This window comes from Caretta caretta, chromosome 1, assembly GCF_965140235.1.
Source record: "Caretta caretta isolate rCarCar2 chromosome 1, rCarCar1.hap1, whole genome shotgun sequence".
NCBI classification, from domain to species: Eukaryota; Metazoa; Chordata; order Testudines; family Cheloniidae; genus Caretta; species Caretta caretta.
Window position 1 is genome coordinate 9,184,008 of NC_134206.1, and position 22,041 is coordinate 9,206,048.

Here is a 22,041-nt window from a genome sequence, read left to right on the forward strand (position 1 = left end):
AATAGCTTATCTAAAGTGATCATCAAGTTGGGCCATTTCCAGCACAAATCCAGGTTTTCTCACCCTCTGCCCCCCCCCCCCCCACACACACACAAACAAACTCACTCTCCTGCTGGTAATAGCCCATCCAAAGTGACCACTCTCTTCACAATGTGTATGATAATCAAGGTGGGCCATTTCCTGCATAAATCCAGGTTCTCTCACTCCCTCACCCCCCTCCAAAAACCACACACACAAACTCACTCTCCTGCTAGTAATAGCCCATCCAAAGTGACCACTCTCCCTACAATGTGCATGATGATCAAGGTGGGCCATTTCCAGCACAAATCCAGGTTTTCTCACCCCCCTACCCCCATACACACACAAACTCACTCTCCTGCTCAGTGATGGGTGTGATGCTCAGTGATGGGTGTGAAAAGATCATAAAGCTTTAATATTTATACAACGTATCAAAGGACGGTCTTATGGTTCAGGACTGAACTGGGACTCAAAGGACCTATGTTGGATTCCCAGCTCTGACACAGACTCGCTTTGTGAGCTGGGGAAAGTCACTTTGCCTTGGTTTCAGTTCCGCCACTATCACATTGTAACAGTCCTTCTCGCTGACTTGTCTGTTTGATTGCACACTCTTCAGGGCAGGAACTATGCACCCGTGCAGCACAACGAGGCTCCAATCTCTAGGTGCTTCTGTAATAAAAATCATAACTGGGCATCTAGAATCCGAGATCCTACAATCAAACAAATACAGATTAAGATCAGTTGGCTCCAGGTGGGCAAGCCCTTAGTTCTGAGTGGGTGCAAGGGTCCGTCTGCCTAGATGCGATTGCAGGAACAGGAACTAATGACTTAAAATCATACGAGATTAAGACAGCAATTAAAATCCATACACTCAATGGGTCTCTCTTAGAAACTGTGTTACTAGAACCTAATCTGGATTCACATGGCACCTGATGGGGAAGGAAATGAAAGACAGCGCTGGTTAGTGGTCACGGCAGGGAATGCCCAAGTTCTCATCTCCTCTCTGATTCAGTGTGTGGCCCCAGACAAGTCACTTGCTTGCTCTGTGCCTCAGTTTCCCCATCAGTAATGTTGCAACAAATCTGTGGCCCCTAGAAATCCGTGGTGGCTACTATGCATTGCAGCTACTGGCAATGACCACTACAGAACTCAGATTCTCTTGCTCCAAAAAACGCACTGAAAGCTAAAGGAGAATCTCCATTAGGTGTTGGCCGTATGCACCTCTGACACGCGGCGGATCCGTTCCATTTCCCTCCAGGAGAGGGTAGTGGTGCGTGTACACTCCAGCCAGCTCATTGCATGATGGAGCTTGCTAAGTTAATGACGGTAAAGCACTTTCCAACGGCAAAGCAGCGTGACAGCTCCGCATTAGCATCTTTACGGCCTTTAACGGGAGGGTGTAAATCGCCTTGATTCCTTCATCCCAGCTGCATGGGGGGTGGGGGGCGGATGCCGAAAGCGATTATCATTATTTATTTAGATCCCAGGAGCACCCCAACCAAGATGAGAGCCCCGGGCTTTGCCCGGATGGGTTTACACTGCACACGGAAAGAAAACCTCCCTAGGACAGTCGAGGTGCCTTGCCCAAGGTCAGGCCCGCAGAGACAGGGCCCGAACACCAAGCGGCTGAGTGCCAGGCCAGCGCCTTGCCCTCCTCCCTGCCCCCTGGAAACGATCCCGCCTGAGCCAGCCCCTGGCTGCCCGCCCGGCGGCTGCTCCGTGATGCCGGCCCACGACACCCTCTCGCCCCGTCCTTTTCCGTGCGAGGGACGCTAGGACCCGGCGGGATCCTCCGGCAGCGCCCTGGGAGGTGCAGCTGTGTCTGGGGTTTGGCTCGGCTGGTCAGTTTCACCTCCTGGACCGACGCCCCCGCCGCGCAGCCAAAGGCAGGGCGGCTGCCACCGGCAGCCCTCAGCACCCAGCGGGGCGCCCCAGGCCGGCAGGATCAGCCGGCGCAAGGCGCGGGGAGACCGGGGTGGAACCTCTCTCCTGGGAGCCGCGATTCTGCTGCGCACCGGGGACCTGCTCTCGTCTCCGTCTCCTCCTCCGCTGTTGCTAACCTGCTGCTCCGGCCTGGGCTGGAGCCAGAGGAGAGGGGACCGGCTGCGGCTGCAGCTTTCCGTGGGCGATCCATCCCTTCCCCGGAGTTGGGGTGGTTTTATTTGTTTGGACTCGGTTACCACCATCGTCGCCTCCCGGGCAGGAAGCTTGCGTGGCTCGGGGGAGCTCAGAGAGGCAGATCCTCCGGGGAGGAAGCAGCCCGCCCCACCTGCCGCGGTAATCACACTCACCTGTTCTCCATTGGTGGCACACCTGGGCAGCAGGGGCCGCTTTCGAGGCTGCGGTGAGCCGCACAACTTGGCGTTAAACGTTGAGGAGCCAGGGAGAAAAGGCGAAAGCCTCCCCCCCAGGGCGCAGAGACTCTATTTACACACACGCAAACACACTTCTCCAGCGCAGAAAGGACCAGGGCAGCTCAGTGATATTTCAAGGGTTTTTCTCTAGCCTGTGCTGAAATATTTATATTCGTTTGCCTTTTTTTGTTTGCAGGGGAGCCATCTGGTGAGTCCTCCCCACCAGGAGCCCTTAGGAGACAGCTTCTGGTTCTCACTGTAGAGAACTTAATTTTGAAATCTGCTTTTCCTGCCTGTTCTGAAACCGTCTCCTCTTCCCCTTCTCCCCCGCCCCTACCTTTAAAAACAAAACCATTCTGGTTTCAGAATCTCTTAATTGGGGCAAAACCAGTATTTCCTTTTTTTTTTTGGAGTGGGGACGGGGAGGGGGAGACAGACACCGTCCCAGGCCCACCGTGCCTATTCTTGTTAAGGAAACTTAAAACTAGAATTTGTCAGTGTCCCTTCCACGAGCATGTCCACCCGGGAAAGCGTACAGATCCCAGACGATCGGGATTTTAATAATTTCCGGACCGAATGCAACTCGGACGCAGGCTGGAGTCAAACTTATAACAAATCGGGACTCGTTGTGTGGATTCAGGTCTTGGAGGTGGAGAGATCCCTGCATAAAATCAAGGTAAGAAACCGGCTGGGATCTGTGGGAATGTTAGATGTACCCTCTGCGTTGTCTGTGCCCACGCGCTCTGGAGTTAAGCAGGCTGTTTGCAAAACACTGCAGCGGTGGGATGCAAGAGACTCCTTGTGTATTTGCTGCTTCAGTATTTCTTCATTTTCTAGGTGCGTTGTGCAGGGCAGGAAACTGGTGGGAATGTGGGGCTGTGTGCAGGAGAGTTTCCAGGGACCCCTGCATGCCACTGATCAAATCAATGATTTATGTAGTACCCTCTCTTCTTACATTAGTGGAATAGATAGATTATCTGGCCTGGTATCCTGTTTCCCAGTGACAGGCTGCTGGCATAAAATCCCCATTCTGTATATCTAACTGTGCCATACTGAACCGCAAGGGGGTGTGTGTGTGTGTGTGTGAGAGATTTTTTCCTAACCTCACCTCCCCTAGACTTTTACCCTGGAGTGGAAGGACTGGGTATCTCTTACAACTCTTCTGTTTTAGCCAGTGTCCTAGCATGTCGTATTTTCTAATCCTGCTCTTAATCATGCTGAGCTATTTGCTTCAATATCTGGTAGCAGTGAGTTCCATCGGTTAATGACTTTCTTTAATGCAGCATTTTGTATCCATTTGAAATGTATTGCCTTTGAATTTTGCATGGGTTTCTCCTCCTTGGACAATGTGCTGAGGTGAACAGGAAGTGCCCAAATGTACCTTTCCAAGGCCTGTAATGCATGATGCTCATCTGCAATTGGTTTGTGTCTCTTCCCCCCCCACCCCCTTACTAGTGGTGACAGAGGCTCCACGGAGTCAGCTCACCTCCCCCTAGCCCATGGCCTGGGAGCTTTCCGCTTGGTGGCTTGGCTGAAAGTAGGGATTGGCAAAGTTGCCTGACCAAGGAGCTGAACCCTCTGTTCTGAGGACCGTTTCCACCAGTGGATTGAGATGAACTGGAGTGCCTCAAGCAGCAGAGAGAGAAGCTAGGACAGGCCTGAGCCCTGGATCCCAAATTGCAAAGAAAAACTGCTCTGTCCCCTGCCCCTGACTGCCCCCAAGCAGCAGTCACCTTACTCCAGGGTGGTGTGCGATCGGGGCCTTTGGTGCCTAGAATTTGCAGCTGTGACTCCATTTCTCTCGTAGATGCCTTTGGCTAGAACAGTTATGGACTCCATGCCTATTAGCGGGGCTTCACCTGCTTGTCCCACGCTCACCGCGTGCCCATGAATGTATGACACCCTTCTATCTCCTCTGTGAACCCCTGCTGTACAGGTCTCCCCTGCGGGAGCCTCAGCAAAATTCTAGAAGTTCAACGCGAGGTGGAGTAGCCGGATCCGTCTTGGACCCTTGTGGAATCTGCTGCCGAGGCTCCGTGTCCCCAGAGCCCCTGCTGGGTGTGGGTAGTTAGAAGGTAGCTGGGTAGGAAGATGGGGTACCCCTTCTGGGACCAGAGCAGGCTGGGATCCCTGTGTGGTACCATAGACTCACTTGTGGAGTAAGGTCTGCCTATCTCCCGTGTCTTGTAAGGATTGTCAGGGAAGCTGGCATGGCCAGATCTGAAAAGTGTGCACACAAGGAGGGGGGTGGGGAGTGTGTGAGAGAGAGTCCCGGATCCATTACTCCCTGGAGTTTCCGGGGTGCTCAGATACTAAGGGATATATAAGAGCCTGTATAGAGTAGAGTAGGACTCTGGCTCTTGGTAGCGATCGTCTGCATTACGGGCACACCCAGGGCCCGATCAGGACCAGAGCAAGGGATGGTGGGACTGGCCAGCTCCAGGAGCTGAGAATGGGCTCCTGAGCCTGCCACCCCAGCTCATGCCAGGTGTCAGTAGCATCTGAGAGCCCCCCCACCCCCATCTCAAGGCCGTTCTGGTGTCCCCAATGTGAAGTGCATTTGTGGGTCTCTGTTCAGAAGCGGACAAGTGTCCCTTCTGCAGAACACACACACCACACACACACACACCCCCGCCTCACCCTATGCACTAGCTGGCTCCTTTATTGGCAGCCTCAGCAGAGTGGCCGTAGACTGAAAGGGGCACGGGGACTGAATGCCCTACTTGGACAGGACCGAGGCTTGCTGGCTGGGGCTGCGGACCTGTGCTGGATCTGTTACGTGGCTCAGGGCTTGGAAAAACTTGCCAGACGCCTCGTAGCTGGGGGCAGATGTGATGGTGGGGAGCTCCAAGTATCAAGTTCCAGAGGCAGCACCTGGATGAGGAAGCCACTCTTGGGAAGGAAGAGGATCCTGGGCTTTCTGCTTCTGTGGGTGGGTGGGCTCCCTCTCCTGTCGGCCTCCACCAACTGGCAACTAAGATGAATCTTCATCACCTTTTTGCTTTCTGTCTCTCCCTTCGAGCCTCCTGGACACAGGGCAAGGAGGGAGCATCTCTCTCCTCCCCTTCATCCTTTGATACTCGTCCTCCTCAGTCAACTCCTCTGCCTGCCTCTGCAGCTGCTGCTCAGTGCTTTCTCCAAACTCACCTGATTTCTTGACCATTTCTCAGCTGCTCTCCGGGTTACGAATGGCAGCAGAGTGTCGTTCCTTTCACTTGTCTGCTGCTGACAAACTCTGATCAGCCGCCGAGGCACCGGAGCTTCCTGTGGGTAGACCCAGGAAGGCGACATTGGAAGGTTTTCTTTGCAGTGGTAAGGCCTAGAAACTGAATGGTTTGTTTGTTTGTTTTAAACCGAAAGTGCAGATTTTGCACAAATCAATGGCTTAGCCTGCTATACTGAATAGAGAGCTTCCCACTCTCCAGGTTTTGAGTGTGTGAGTTGAACTTCAAAAATTCACTATTGGCAAATTGAAGGCTTCAGCCAGTCTGGGCTGTCAAAATGACACTTCACACCCACTCCACATTCAGAAGTAATTGGGCTCCATGCAGGAATGACTTGCTGAAATTCTCTGGTCTGTGCTATGGAGCAGGTCAGACTAGGTGATCATGCTCAAATAAATGTGTTGGTCTCTAAGGTGCCACAAGTCCTCCTTTTTTCTTTTTGCGGATACAGACTAACACGGCTGCTCCTCTGAAACCTATTATTACTTGTGATGGTCCTGACAGGCCTTGAAATCCACAAACACTCTCACACAGATTTGGGTGCCTGTATATAAAACATTGTCTGTGTCCCCCAAGGGCCAGTATCTGATGCTTCCGGAGAAAGTGAAAGATCTATAATGCACATGCTGAGTGGTGCAATTCTATAACAACGCTTAGTGCTTCCTTAATACGTGAAGCATGAATTAACCTGACAACCCCTTCCCCTGTCAGGGGGTGGATTCTCATCAGTGGGTTGACAGACTCCGAGAGAATATAGCTACAGCTTTCCAAAGTGCCCACTGATTTTTAGGTGCCTGACCAGATAAAATCTCAGGAAAAACTTCCTAACCATAAGAACAGTAGGACAATGGAACGGATGCCTCCGGGGATCATGGAAACTGCTTCGTTGGAGGTTTTCTGAAGGAGGCTGGATAGCCATCATTCTTGGATGGGTTAGACACCACAAACCCTGCATCTTGGCAGGGGGTTAGATTAGATGACCCTTGTGGTCAATGTTCCCTCTAATTTTTGACAGGCTGTGTGTGCAAAAAATTTCTTCTATGCAAATTTTTGAAGCAGAGTTCAAATTTGTGCACCATGAGGCAAATGCGCCCAAGCGAGTAAAATGCTTATACATTTAAAAAGTTTTAATTTGCAATTTGTGATCGTTTTTACACCGTTATTTTATCAATGTCATTTTTTAATACTTAGAAAAAGGAAATTTTAACCTCCTTTCCCTCCCCCCTCTCCCCCCCCCCCCCCCCGCCAGCTAGTAGAATCTGGCTGTGTTGATAGATGGCAGGCGAACAATGTGAAAAGTCACCCGTAAATGATATTTCGCCCTGTATTTCATTTTTTGTGCGTGCGGTGTTTCACCGTGTGCGTGGGGTATAGGATCTGTGTGCACGCACAGCTTAGCGGGAACAGTGCTTATGGTCCCTTCTAACCCTATGATTCTATGACCTGAGATGCTCTAGGCTTGGCTATACAGAGGTGCCCACAACTTCCACGGATGGTGTGGGTCCTCCGCTTCTCTGGAATCAGGCCCCTGGGGTCTCGGGTTGGGTACTCAAAAATTGAAAGTCTGCTTGAGTGCTATGCCCTGGTGAGAGTCGTCGTTAGGGTTGGGACTAGAATGCAGGTATCCTGGCTGCTGGTCCTGTGTTCAGGCCACTAGTCCACATCCTTCCATAGGGCTGCTGCTCCTGTTGGCCATACGTCTCTCTTCTGGGTCTGTAGTTGCCCCATCAAACTGCAAGTGCTTTATTACTAGTGGGTCCGTTTTATCTGGTCTTTAGCTTTTTGTTTTTTTGTTTTTCCCTGAAGCACAAGGATTGCCTCCGTTAGACCCGGGCCTGAGCCGCAACCTTGCTTGGCTGCAACACAAACCTGAAAGCTCTGGCCTGTCCTTGGCAGCATGCTGGGAGCAGAGTGTGCCCGGCAGCACATTGTACCGCAGATGCAGAGCAAACAAACGGAGCTGGCAGCTCTGAGCAACCTGCCTCCTGAGACCGCTGCTGGCTGGGAGTGGGAGAGAGCCTCCCTGTTGGCTAGAGGGCTGGACAGCTCAGTCACGTACAGGAAAACAGATTTGTGTGTGCTCTGGCATCCCATGGCAGCAGGCTTTGTAGGTCAGCTCTCCTCACTTCTCCAAGGACTAGGGATCCTTCTTTCCCTGGCCCTCTCCCATGCGATCTGCATACAAAACACTTGCAAATCGCCTACACAGCAGTGCTCGGGACCTGGGGGACGGGGCCTTAGGGTGCCCCCATTCTCCCAGGCTTCCCCTCTCGGTAACTTTCTGCGATGTCCCCATCTGGGGCCTTGCAGCGGTGAAAGCTCAGAGGCTGGCACGCTCGTTGTTGCTGAGGTTTAGCATGCATTGCATTGGGCACTGCAGTGTTCCGGAGCCCACGCTGAATCTGAGCAGCACAGAGTCTCCTGGTTACCCCAGCGAGCTAGCAAGGCTGGTGTGACGAAGTGGGACTGTTCTTAATGTTTCCTCTGAATAGTGTGGGGGTGCCTCAGTTTCCCCTAGGCAGTTCTTAAGTATCTAGGGGGTGGAGTAAGGGTGTATGATCATTGCAGAGCCCTAGAGGGCAGGTGTGTGAAGGGGTCTGGACACAGAGAATGGCCGACACCCTGTTTCCTGGCAACTGATGGCCTGGGCCTTTCCCCCCCTGCAAGGTGAGAGCTGAAGGGTTGGAGAACAAAGGAATCAGGTGACCTCCTGGCCCGGGAAAGGAACAAAGCCCAGAGGAGGAGGGGCTGGAGGGGGTTTCAGTTTGGGGCTGGCTGGGACATGGAGTGAAGTGCAGACGTGGTTGTCTGGCTCACTGCCCCCCAAAATGGACCCAGCTGAGGGGTCCCGTTCTCTGCACCTGCAAGCTCTGTTTTAGACCATGTTCCTGTCGCCTAATAAACCTTCTGTCTTACTGGCTGGCTGAGAGTCACGTCTGACTGCGAAGTTGGGGTGCAGGACCCTCTGGCTTCCCCAGGAGCCCCGCCTGAGCGGACTCGCTGGGGGGAAGCGCACGGAGGGGCAGAGGATGCTGAATGCTCCGAGGTCAGACCCAGGAAGGTGGAAGCTGGGTGAGCTGTGTGTCCTGAAGACAGGCTGCTCACAGAAAGGCGACTGCCCCAGAGTCCTGACTGGCTTCATGGGGAGCAGTTCCAGAGCATCGCCCGGGGACTCCGTGACAACTGGTGGCAGCGGTGGGATGTACTGCACCCCATGGATGGCGCTTCCTGCAGTAAGTGACTGGGGAGCAGTAACACGAAGGGGGATTGCCGAGGACCAGGCCTGCTGAAGGCTCAGAAAGGAGCGGTTTCGGGGGGCGGTTAACCCCTGGGAGTGTGTGACCAGCGAGAAGGACTGTGCAGTAATGGGGTCCCCCTGGGGACTGCAGTGAGCAGTCTCAGGGGCGGAGGAGTCTGCAGCTCGACCCTGGCAAAGAGGTGGTGACCTGGAGAAGGGCTGGCACACTAGGGGTTCTCCCTGGAAACCGTGGGGAGCTGAGAACACACGGACCTGTGAGTCCACAACAACTTGGGAGGAGCGGAGTGATGGCCTGTCACTGTCTCCTTAAGAAGGACATTGTAACCCTGTGCAAAAAGAGAGGGTTGAGCTTTGGAAAGTTCACCAAAGCACAGTTAATCGTGCAGCTGGAGGAGGATGACCGCTCTAAGGAACAGATTCCTGACCCCAACTGGGGCTATAGCAGGATCTGGGAGCAGCTGGAGCGGGAGCCAGGCATCGCCAAGACTCCTGTCCCCGATCGGGTTCCCCATCGGGGGATCGGAGACGGACGGGATTGGAGCTGAGTCTGAGAGAGCAAGAGGACTGTGAGAGACAGCGAGAGCCCGAGAAAGAGCTGCAGAAGCAGCAGCAGGATGAACTGGCGGTGGGGGAGCGGAGAGGCCTAGGGGACCTCCCAGGGGTGAGTGGGGATAGATCCCGGGGGGCCAGTTCCGCAGGGAACCTCGAGACTAAATTGCTGCCCCTGGTTAAGGATGGGGGGGAGGTGGATCCCCACCTCACTGCCTTTGAGCAGGCTGGAGATTTGAACTAGGGGGACCCTGCGGAAAAGCCCCGGTGTCTAGCTCCCTTGCTGGGTCCCAAGGCCATAGACTCCGTCGGCCAGATGGTTGGGGATGTGGACAGGCTCCCACTCCTGACCCCAACCTATATGTCGGTGTGGAGTTTCCTGGGGCCAGGCCCCTCGGACCCCCAGTGGGAGCGGAAGGTGATGGTCAATGGGGAGACATTCTTGGGGTGGCCAAAGGGCATGGGCTGCATAAACCTTCCCACATGCGGCCTGCGAGTGCTATCGACCACCCCTGACCTAAGGAAGGGCGTGAAACCGGAAGGGCCTGGTGTAACTCCTACCAAGGAATGGGAGAGATGCTGGGGCATCCATGGGAACGTTGGTGGCTTCGAACTTCCCCAGGTCACCGGCTAAAGTGACCCCGCTCAGTTCGATCTCGAAGGGGGGAGAGATGTGACGAAGTGGGACTGTTCTTAATGTTTCCTCTGAATAGTGTGGGGGTGCCTCAGTTTCCCCTAGGCAGTTCTTAAGTATCTAGGGGGTGGAGTAAGGGTGTATGATCATTGCAGAGCCCTAGAGGGCAGGTGTGTGAAGGGGTCTGGACACAGAGAATGGCCGACACCCTGTTTCCTGGCAACTGATGGCCTGGGCCTTTCCCCCCCTGCAAGGTGAGAGCTGAAGGGTTGGAGAACAAAGGAATCAGGTGACCTCCTGGCCCGGGAAAGGAACAAAGCCCAGAGGAGGAGGGGCTGGAGGGGGTTTCAGTTTGGGGCTGGCTGGGACATGGAGTGAAGTGCAGACGTGGTTGTCTGGCTCACTGCCCCCCAAAATGGACCCAGCTGAGGGGTCCCGTTCTCTGCACCTGCAAGCTCTGTTTTAGACCATGTTCCTGTCGCCTAATAAACCTTCTGTCTTACTGGCTGGCTGAGAGTCACGTCTGACTGCGAAGTTGGGGTGCAGGACCCTCTGGCTTCCCCAGGAGCCCCGCCTGAGCGGACTCGCTGGGGGGAAGCGCACGGAGGGGCAGAGGATGCTGAATGCTCCGAGGTCAGACCCAGGAAGGTGGAAGCTGGGTGAGCTGTGTGTCCTGAAGACAGGCTGCTCACAGAAAGGCGACTGCCCCAGAGTCCTGACTGGCTTCATGGGGAGCAGTTCCAGAGCATCGCCCGGGGACTCCGTGACAGCTGGCCTCTGGTCTTTGCGCACTGCTTTGGGGTCCCTGTAACCACACACACTAGCCCAATCAGATACCATCATGATTGGGGAGGACTGTGTTGTCAAGGGGATTTGCCATTGAGGGTGCTGGATGCACACAGGCCCTGTGGCTCTCAGGTTCCCAGTCTGACTGAAGCTGGGCTACCTAGTGTCATCATGCACTTAAATTCTGGCCTGGAGAGCCCAGGACAGAATGTACGGCTGAGCATGCCCCAGGGGCTGTAACAATGAAACCAGCTGATCTCGATCATACCCTGAAGACATCGAAGGGGGAGGAGTGTCCTCTGCACTGAGCCCAGCAGTATGAGAGCGCCGTGATTCGGGAGGCTGGTAACACATTCAGTATAAACCACTAGGCCGGTTGCTCGCTGTCAAAGAAGGGAAGGGCAAGGAAGCAGTAGATGTGCTAGATTTTGATTTTTAGTAAGGCTTTTGACACAGTCCCACATGACATGGGCAACTGGGGACATACGGTGGGTGCACAACTATTCTTCGTGTAGGGTCTTTCAACCAGTTATCAGTGGTTGGTTGTCAAACTGGGAGGGCATATCTAGTGGGGTCCTCCAGGGGTCTGTCCTGGGTCTGGTGCTAGTCAGTATTTTCATGAATGCCCTGGAGAATGGAGTGACGAGGATGCTTATAACATTTGTGGATGACCCCAACCTGGGAGGGGTTGCAAGCACTTTGGAGAATAGGATTAGAGTTTGAAATGACCGTGACAAATCAGAACTGGTCTGAAATCAACAACATGAAATTAAATAGCAACAAGGGCAAAGTACTTTACTTGGGAAGGAAAAATCAAATGCACCACTATGCTCTGCGGAGTACCTGGCTAGGCAGCAGCACTGCTGAAAAGGATCTGCAGGGTCCTAGTGGTTCCCAAATTGAATATCTATCAACAACGTGAGGCAGCTGCTAAAAAGGCGACTATTCTGGGCTGTATTAGCAGAGTGTTGTATGTAAGTCCTGGGAGGTCATTGTCCTGCTCTGCTTGGCACCGGTGAGGGCCCAGGTGGAGAACTGTGTCCAGTTCTGGGCACCACACTTGGGGAAGATGGGGACAAATTGGAGAGAGTCTGGAGAAGAGCATCGGAAATGATCAAAGGTTTAGGAAACCTGAGCTGGGAGGAAAGATTAGAAAACCTGGGCGTGTTTAGTCTCAAGAAAAGAAGACCGAGGGGGGACCTGAGAACAGTCTTCAAATCTGTTCAGGTGCATTATCAACAGGGTTGATCAATTCCCCAGGTCCACTGAAGGTGGGACAAGAAGCAATGGGCTCAATCTGCAGCCAGGGAGATTTAGGTTTGATATTAGGAAAACCTGTCTGATGAAAGGGTAGTTGAGCTCTGGACTAGGCTTCTGAGGGAGGAAACCCCGTCACTGGAGGTTTTAAGACCAGGCTGGACAAACCCCTGTCAGGGCTGGTCTAGGTTTACTTGGCCCAGCATTAGCGCAGAGGGCTGGACTTGATGACCTCTTGAAGTCCCTTCCAGTCTGACATGTCTATGATTGTAGAAACATGCCTCTGAAAGTTCTCAGTCCTAATGGAGGTCTCTGAGCTTTGCTGGAGGCAGCTGTCTCGTGACCCTTCCGTAGCACTAGCGGATTGAGAGACCAGCAGAAGTGATGGCACCTGCTGATAAGCTGTTTTAATAACACTTACAGCAGAACCCTGCCTTCCTTGTTGTATTACAGGAGCATTTAGAGGCCCCAGCTGAGATCGGGGGCCCCATTGTGCAAGGTGCTGTACAAACACATACATGGTGAGAACCTGTCCCTGACCCAAAGAGCTGACAGCTTAACTAGACCAGGCAACAGGGGGCCGGAAGGGGAAACTGTTTTTACAGAGAGGAAACTGAGGTATAGAGAGATGGAATAATTTACCCCAGCTAACCCTGGGAGCCTGAGGTCTCCTGAGTTCCAGCTCAGTGTCTTAACCACACGACTATCCTTCCTCTAGAAGTCTCAAGGTCTTTGTGGTAGCCGAATAGTTACGGCAGCCCTGGAGCATTCGGCCACTTCCTAGCCTGAAGAGTGCATTCCACTGAGTGACACTGAGATCCTGCGTGCAGTGGAGACATACCCAGACGTACCTGTAGGGCAGGAGGGATGGGAGGCCTGTGTGTCGAAAGAAACTCGCTGAGCAAGTGGTTCGAGGCTTTCGGTGCCGCAGCAGGTCTGAGCGGGTGGGGTTGGTCTCGCCGGCACTCACCTGTGCTCCAGTGGCCCGGAAGAGGTCCGAGTTGCCGCCTTTCTCTGGAAACGCCTTCCTGGTGGGCTCTTGTTCCATGTAGTGGAGCCCTCGCTGGAACCGAGGTTTCGTCAGGCGCGAGTGTGCCCGAGATGGGAGCCGTATAAGCACCTAGCCAGGCGGTGGCTGAGACGGGAATTGTGTGGGAGCTGGGAGAGCTGCGTTCCTGTACTTTGCCCACTAACATACTTGCTGCTGGCCACGGTTTTATTGGTGTCTCAGTAGGATGCACGAGTGACCCCCGTCTCCAGAAGTGGAACAGTGCCACTACCTACAAGCTGGTCTGTGAGCTTTAACTGGTCTGGGCTTTGACAAGAAAACTCTAGGGGACGCTTGGCCGCTGTGGGAAGTGATGTCACTGGCCCGGCCGGTAAATCCCACTCTGGTTAAATGCGCTTGGCCTGCCCACGGGACAATCTCTGAAACTGTCCGTGTGGTTCCAGCTGTGTGCCGGGATTTCCCGTCCTCGTCCTCTTGGACGTTGGTTGGCCCCATTAACTTACGGAAATGTGCTGCCACGCTCAGGTTGAAGGGGCCTAGGCAGAGGCTTTGATTTCGGTTCCCAGATCAAAGCCACCCTCTGCAATTTCAGCCTGGCTTTCTGCTTCCCTTCGTGCCCTGGACTCTTGGGTCGTGGTGCGGGGTCCTGTCTGACAGCTGTGGTTTCATTTCAGCCGTGGGTGAAGCCATGGCTGTGGGGCGTGGAAAGCACTCTCGGCTCCTTGGAGGATCAAAGGCAGTATGTAAACAGCTGTTTATCCAAGGGGCTGAGCTGAATGGTGCCGGGTGGAAGGTTTCTCTGACCTGCTGCCTGGAGTATGAATGGGAGGGAGGTAGAAGAGTGCTGCATGTATTCTGGTTGCGTCATGGAGCATGATCTCCCGTAATGATTAGCAGGCCCGGCAGGAAAAACCGCCTGAAACCGTACAATAGGACATACTGACTTGGGCTCAAATGACACGTTTGGAACATATGAGTAGCACCTCGTAGTTAATCATTAAATCCCTTTGTAACCTACTTGGGAATTCAAATCGCTTGACTCTGCCTGTAAGCGGGGGAATAGTCCCGCTATTGTGGGGACCTTTCCTGGTTTCTGCACTACCCTGGTGAAGTGGGCTAGCGAAAGGATCTGAGTCCTCGCTCCCACTTCCTTTACCCAGAGGCCTCCTTGCCCTTGAGGACTCCCCTTCCACTCTCCTGTCTGGCAGAGTCCTTGTCACCCCAACAAGGCTGGACCCAGGATTCCTGGGGGACTCGACCCTCAACCCTGCTGTGGTCACCTAGGACAGGGGCTAGGGTGTCCCCACTCTGGGGTACTCTCTCTGCACTGGGCACTTCTCTGACCCACTGACCATTACACACAATTTAAAGCAAATGCAAGTTATTTAATCAACAATTAATTTTTAAAAGAATAAGGAAAAATGGGAAACGTTAAAGGAAATACATCACCCCGCTCTGTGGCAGGGAACATCACAAACAGTGTCTCTGGAACATCAGGGCAGTTCACAGTCTGTTCCTTGTAAGTCCCAAGCCCCTTCTCAGGCCCTGGTTGTGCTGCGGGGATGCCGTGGGTTGGACACTTGCTCTGGTGGTGGCCACACGCTCTCAGGCTCTAAGTGACAGGACCCTTCTTCCCGGTGTCACCTCCGCCCTGTCGGGGTTACGATCCACGCCTGGCCTGCAGAGCCCCTTGGCTGAGGCCTCTCCCTGTCCTGGGCCCACTGCCCAGGGTCCCCCTCGGTCTCCCCAGCTGCTCACAGCACCCAGCTCCGGACTGCTCCAGCCCCAGCTGCATCACTCGGTCTCTGCACTGCTGCTGCTCTGCCTCCAGCTCCCTGGGCTGCTTCTCTGGCCCCTCTGGCTCTGGTTGCTGCAGCTCTGCTCCCAGGACAGGTCTGCTCTGCAGGCTGCTTCTGTGACTCTGCCCCCCAGCACTGACCTGCTTCCTGGGCTGCTTCTCTGGCCCCTCTGGCTCTGGTTGCTGCAGCTCTGCTCCCAGGGCAAGTCTGCTCTCTCTGGGCTGCACCCCCAGCTTTGGAGTTGCAGCTCTGCTCCCAGGACAGGGGCTGCTCTCTCTGGGCTGCTTTTCTGGCCCCTCTGGATCTGGCCCAGCTCTGCTCCCCAGCTCAGCTTGCGCCCCTGCTTCCTCCTTGGCTCGGCCCCGCTCTTTCTGACCCAGGCAAATCCAACTCACAGTGAGGACAGGACCTCCCTGGCCTCCTGACTCCCTGATTAGCCTGCCTGCCCTGTCATACAGGCTGACCTGGAGCATTGGCCTCTCCCCATTGCTCTAGGGATTGGCAGTCTCAGGGTCCTGATTCCTCATCCACCCTTCCCCCTTTTAGTACTGGGAGCTAGCAACTAAAACACCCCCACTGAATGTTAGTAAGGGGGCAACAGTCCCCTTATATGCCCATTCCGCAGGAGGGATGCAAACCACTGGGCCAAACTGATCTGTGATAAAAGCCATGAAAGGTTACTTCCAAGGAGGCTGAGCTAACACAGAATAAACTTTGGGGAAGGGGGGAAAGGGTGGCCCCTTTTTGGGGGAGCGTGGGGTGTTTGCAGTGAGGGGCTGGGCAGCCCTGTGCTTGTGGCTTGGACTGATGCTGGGTCTGTCTGGTGCTGGCACCAGAATGCAGTGGACTAGAAAACCTGGTCTCTGACACAGCCCCATCTGATCGAGGGGTCTAGTCAGGTTCATGGAACGGCTGGCGTGTGGGCAAGGATGGTGCAGTGACGTGGAGGGAAAGGCCGAGTATGTACTGGGAATAGGAATGGTAAGACATCTGGACTGGGCCTAGCTCTGTGGGGCAGGGACAAGTTTTGTGTTCTGTCTGGACAGCGCCTAGGACGATGGGACCGCTACTGCACTCCAAACAGCTGGCATTCATTGGCCGTGACACGGGCTGAACGGGCTACAGCCACCCAGCTCCCTGCCTCCCATTAGAGACGGCCCCTCCGGGTCACGATGCAGGCAGAGGTTGCTCCGTCGCCGTCCTGACGGGCTCTGAGGTTGACCGGCCAGCACCTTTCACCTTTCCAGCTCAACGGATCGCCTCGGGTGACCGGAAGCAGGAGGAGAGCAGGAGGGAGCTTGGGCCTTCCGGCCCAGGCCTGTGCTCGCTTGGAGATGGCCCCTGCCCTGCGGCAGCAAAGAACGTCTAGAGGATCAAGGGAGAAGGAGTTGGGGTGGAGCAGAGGGGCATCCTGCAGCCATTGCAAGTCCCAGTGATGTCCCCTGCTCCCTCCATCCCAGCTGAGAATCTCTCCAGGCCTAGAGTGACTAGATGTCCCGATTTTTGGGGTCTTTTTCTCACATGGGCACCTATTACCCCCCCCACGTCACGATTTTTGACACTTGCTATCTGGTCAGCCTATCCAGGCCTCTTCCCCGGCCAGGCTGGGGGCAGCCCATGGCAGGCCACAATCTCTAATCCAGCCCCGCTGCTCTCCATGGCGGGGTGACAGTTGACCTCCTGTGTGTCTGAGTTTCCCGTCAGACAGGTTCTGCCCCACACCTCACTGGTAACAGATCCTGCTCCCGAGCTGGCGTCCGTAACCCGCATAGCACTAGTAGGGGGCCGGCCAGCCAGGCCGGGGGGAGGCCAGAAACAGAGAGGGGTTGGAGTCCCCGTGTATGCTGGGTGTAGCTTTGGGTGCCTTGTGCCTGCCATATGCCTAGAGGCCTATGCTCCTACCTTGTGGGAGCGTCAGCCCTGTTATAAAACCTCGCTGACTCCTTTGCTGCAGGGTGTGTCCTGTCGCTGGAGGATTCGCTCCGCCCAGGCGGGGGCTGCGTCCTTCCCCCGCTGCTTTCTCTCCTGTCCTGGCTGCCTTTCCCCCAGCTCCTCTCCCAGGAGGCTCCAAAAGCAAACCCCCCGCCCCCACTCCAGGATGCGAGTCTCCTCGGGTGCCCTTGGCACTGTGGGAAAGCCAAAAGCTCCTGGGGGTGAAGGCAGTGGTACGTTCAGCCCTCCCCAAGCGTGCGGTGATATGGGGTGAAGGACGTGGGCAAATGACCGTGTCAAGCCATCCCAGGGCTAGCAGCGTAAAGGTAGCCAGCGAAAGGATGGGGGAAGGGGAAAGGGTTTGTCTCTTTTTTTTTTTTCTGTTGCTTTAAAGAAAACTCCCAAGTCCTTCTTAAAAGCCATTTTCCTGATTTGTTTTTACACTAGAAATTCCGGTCTCGTCTAATCTGTTTCTTCCTGAGTCTGTGTTTGGTTGGGGACCTGACAGATTTATGACATCGGTGCCACCACGCAAGGGAAAGCTGGTTAATTTAGTCAGGCTGTGTAAAATCCTCTGCCTTTAACTCAAATGCCTGGGAAACATTTGGGGGGGATGGAAGTTTCAGTGTCCTTCACTCCTTGATGGTGGGAAAGGATTAGAGGCTTATGTGGCTTAATCCAGAGTTACAGGAGAAACTAAAAATATAAACTTCCATGCTTCAGGGCACTAGCCACCCACTGTCAGGAAGAAACTTCCTCCAGGAACAGATGATTCCAAAATGGGTCACTAAGGCATTTCTGGCACCTTGCTCTGAAGCAGCCAGTGCTGGTCTCTGTCCAAGATGGGCTGCTGGGACCTGTACTCTGATCGGGTCGGTCTGGCAATTGCTGGGTTCAGTTAAAGGCAAAAGAAGACCACTGTCTGTGTCCGAGACCATTCGTGTGTCCCCCAGGGCAGAGCAGATTGGATGTTCCTGATGGAACTGAAGCTTAAGGGCTTCCAGACGCTTGCTTCTTCATTGCGAAGAACACAAATGAGTGCACCAGCTTTCACAGGGTACCTTGAACTAGCCAATGCCAGTTATTTTACTAGCTGTATCTATCTAGGCAATGAGGAGAGAGAGTCCCTGAGATCTGATTTAAATCACCCAACCACCGTCCCATCGCCCAAAGGCCCCCAGTCCCTCGCCGCTCCACGGCAATGTGTGGGAGGGCCAATATTTGGGTCACTCCCTAACCAGCAGGAAACCTTGCTCTAGGAAAGCTGGCCAGCTGCTTCCCAGAAGCTCTGCAGGGGCTTAGGAGGGCTCTGTGCAGCGAGAGATGTTGCTACAGCAGCCTAGTGCCCATCAACAGTAGACACATGCTCGGGAGCGTCTCCCTGGAGTCAGCCAAAGCTTGTGGCTTGGCTGCGCGTTTGACCCATGTCTCCGTGTGGTTGGGAAATCCTCTCATTCCTTCCAGACCCACGGCGTCAGCTGCTCTCCATGCCTGTGATTGGCCACGGGCTCTGTAGCCGCTGGGGCGTGGGGCCAAGGCCAGCTGTTAACGGTCTAGGCTGGCTGATTGATGTAAAACAGGGTGGCAGCACACGCTGTGGGTCAAAGCAGAGACTTACGACTCCTGGGGGCTCTCGTCACATCTGGGAGGAAGTGACATTTAGTGGTTAGAGCGGGAGACTAGGTGTCAGGATTCCTGGGTTCTGTTCCTGGTTACTGAGTTGCCATGAGACTGTGGGCAAGTCACTTAACCTGCCTGTGCCTCAGTTTCTCTAGCTGTAGGATCGAGGCAGTAAGGCTGCTGGCAGGGCTAATTCATCAGCGTGTGTAAAGTGCATTGAGGTGAATGATGCTATGGAGCGCTCATAAACGCAGGGATACCCGACTTCACCTCTGCGCCAGTCATTCAGAGCTGGATTCCTTTGAATTGCTGGCATTGGAAAGCAAAAGTGGTTCCTCGCCCGCCCTTTTCTGAGCTCACTGAGCTGCAGGTGGAGGCTGTCACAGCTCCCGGGAATGGTGATAGGAGACCAGTCAAACCTGCCTGGCCTGCCTTGGCATTAGAACGCCCGGAAGAGCCCGCTTTGTCTTAACATCCCTGCTGGGTTGCTGCATCCGGAGGTGGTACTGGGGCACGGTGGCCCCTGGACGCTACAGTGGTGCCTAGACACTATGGTGGTGGGCGCACTGGCGTGACGCTGATATTCCCACGCTGTCGTGGCATTAATATCGCTCAGACTCTGCCCTGCGCTAGCATGGTCAAGGGAGAATCTCAAATGTTAACAACTGGAGACTTGCGACCACCCTGGGCTACGGTTGCTCTTGGTGCCCTCAGTTTACAGCTGGGGAAACTGAGGCCGAGCACGTCTGTGACTTTTCCAAGGTTGTACAGGGAGCCTGTGGCAGAGCCACAGGGATTCAACCAAGCTGTCTCCTCTCCCAGCTCTTTGCCTTAACCCCAAGACCTGCCTTGCCTCCTTTCATCTACTGCTTATTGGGCTGGGAATGAATTGGAGCCTTGCGGGCTTCAGGTTGCACCCACGAGAACAGAGCCTGTGACTTTGGCCCCAGGTGGCAAGGGGGTGGCATGCTGCAGTGGCTAGGCTACTGGCCTGGGACTGGGAGCCCTGGGGTCTGTTCCCAGCTCAGCTGCTGGGTGACCTCAGGCTGGTCATGTCCCTTCTCTGTGCCTCGGTTTCCTCCTTGCACCCTCACCTACTTAGAACATGAGCTCTGGGGCAGAGGCTCGCTGCTGGGCAGGCACTCCCCCGGAGCGGTGGTCCGAGGCGGGGCCGCAATGCATGTAGCGTACCGGCGCTAGCTTTGATCTAGGTGGCACAGGTACCAAGGGCAACAACGCCAGGGGATAGCGAAGTACCCCAGGTGCCGGGTGGGCCTGGACTCTCCATGCTGCCACCATCTCGGCACTCCCTAGGTGAAAGCCAGCTCCGTGTGCTGGCCCCTGGGGCAATGGCCCCTCCAACTGCAGCGTAGAGATACCCAGAGTGTACAGCAGCCAGCGCGCCCAGGCCCTGATCTCAGTTGGGTGCCATTGTTGTTCTGTGTATTACAGTAGCCATCTGCCCTGCCTCACTGGCTCCACTCCTCTACCGTATTCCCCTCTCTTTCTTCTCCCCACCCCTCCTCCTCCGCCTGGTGTCCCAGCGTAAGAGTCAATATTGATTCAAGGCTGCAGAATGCAGCGAGACCCAAGAGACTTCCCGGACCTGCTGGCGTCTCAGCCCCCTCCCGCCCTGCCGTGCCCAGCCCAGCCCAGATCCGTGTGCCGTTCCCACCGGGTGATGTGGGACTGGCCCAGCTGTTGCTGAGGATCAAGGTGCCGGCTTGGTTGCCTGATGGTGTGGAGGTACTGACGGTCGTCACCGGGCGGTCTCCTTCCTCCCCTCTCGCTGGAGGTAGCTGACTCACCCGCTGCGACTGTTCCAGTCGGACAGGTTCTGGCCAGCATGTGACACGTAGGCATAGACACAGGAGCTTCGAGTCGGCCGATCCCTTTGTGCCCAGTACACCACGCGCTGGGACTGTAGTCCCCAGTGTGCATCATCAGGAGTGCTACCTAGTGGATAGAGCTGTGGGCTGGCAGCTAGCAATCCTGGGGGCGAGCCCCAGCTCTGCCACAGACTCCTTGTGCAAGCTTGGGCAACTTGCTGTGCCAACCTGTGCCTCAGTTTACCAATCTGTCAGCGTTCACCTCAGAGGGAGGTTATGGAAAGCAACATGGTCTAGTGGCTAGAACGCTGCATTGGGAGTCAGGAGAACTTCCAGTCTCTGCCACTGACTCTGTGTAAACTTGGGCAAGTCACGTTCCCGCTCCCTGCCTCAGTTTCCCCACAACCCTTTGTCTTGCCTGCTGAGCTTGGAAACTCTTCAAGGCAGGGACCATCTGTCTGAGCATGCATGTGTGAAGCATCCAGCACTGATCTCAGAGGGGTCCCCAAGTGCTCTCGTAATACAGGTAACTAATGAGCATAGTGGGGTGCTCCAAGATCCTCCGATGACAGCTGCTATAGACGTACAAAATACCGTTATTAGGGAGGGGCTCCAGCTTGTCCATCCCTCTGGCCAGCAGAGGATTGGTTTCACCAGCCTATGATATAACTTGCAGGTGTTGTGCCGAGACCACTGGTCATGCTGCTGACCAGTACAGTCTCATTGTTCCCGTGTGCTCCCCTGTCACATTATCTGTGTCCAGCCATTGTCTTAGACTGCAAGCTGCTTGGGGCAGGGACCGTCTTTGTTCCGTGTTTGTGTGGCGCCTGGCACAGTGGGGCTAATAGGCACGACGGTGATACGAATAACGAATGATAGGACTTGGTGTAATGGGGTTTCCACCCTTCCTGCTGGGCAGGTGATTCTGAGAGCGGCTAGATCTGCTAGTCCCTGATCATTTAACTCAAACTGGCCTTTTGCCCAATTTCCTCCGCGTGCTTGTCCCGGGCACTTAAATTGGCTGCAGAGGGTGAAATGCCGAAGCATGTGTTTTAAGACTGAGCACTAATCCCTCTCTCCCGCGGGATGCCTGGCCTGCTCCCCTATCTCCTAGCCAGCCCCTGAGAGCTCAGGCCATGTTCCCAGGAGCAGCTTCAAAATCTCCCTGCTTTCCCGTATGTCCCTCCATGGACCGCTCCCCACCATTCTGCCCCAGAGTTGACCAAAGTTCCCTCTAAGCCGCGCGGCCACAAAGCAGGCTATCGAGGGCCACGCAGGCTCGCAGCCACAGGACCTGGACTGGGGAGGCGCCTCTCCTCCAGCCCCTTGCTGCTGCTGCAGCAGCTGCCCGCTGAAGCCTGAACCCCTCATCCCCGGCCCAACCCCAGAGCCCCCAGCCCTGAGCCCCCTTCCGCACTCAGAACCCCACATCCCCAGCCCCACCCCCGAGCCCTCATCCCCAGCTGGATCCCTCACCCCTGCACCTCAACCCTCTGCCCCAGCCCTGAGCCCCCTCCCACACTCTGAACCCCTTGGCCCCACCCCTGCCACACATCACCTCCATATTGATGTACGTAACAAAATTAATTCCGCACATAGGTGTAAAAAGTGAGAGGGAACATTGGAGCTGGCCCTTTCTCAAACCATTTCCCCTGCTCCACGCTCAGATTCAGCGGCAGCCCCCCACCCCCACCCCACTTGCTGCTGCTTGTCTCCTCCTGCTCTCTGTCCCAGGGACCCCGGCTCCTCCTGCCCCAGCTGCTGTGCTGTT

The 22,041-nt window shown here is 55.0% G+C and overlaps 1 protein-coding gene and 1 long non-coding RNA gene across 2 annotated transcripts in view; one reads left to right on the top strand and one right to left on the bottom strand.

Annotated features, from left to right (window-relative positions):
• Positions 1-406: 406 nt before the first annotated feature.
• On the bottom strand, positions 407-2,570 carry LOC142071176 (uncharacterized). The gene is made up of 2 exons (XR_012667214.1): positions 2,310-2,570; positions 407-687 (listed from the first exon to the last, which is right to left on the bottom strand). It is a non-coding gene; the product is annotated as an uncharacterized LOC142071176 (long non-coding RNA).
• A 316-nt stretch (positions 2,571-2,886) lies between these two features.
• Positions 2,887-22,041, top strand: part of STARD10 (StAR related lipid transfer domain containing 10) — a 50,252-nt gene continuing 31,097 nt past the window's right edge. The window contains exon 1 of the mRNA XM_048838560.2: positions 2,887-3,048. Coding sequence (XP_048694517.1) covers positions 2,887-3,048 — 162 coding nt within the window. The remainder of the gene's footprint in view (positions 3,049-22,041) is intronic.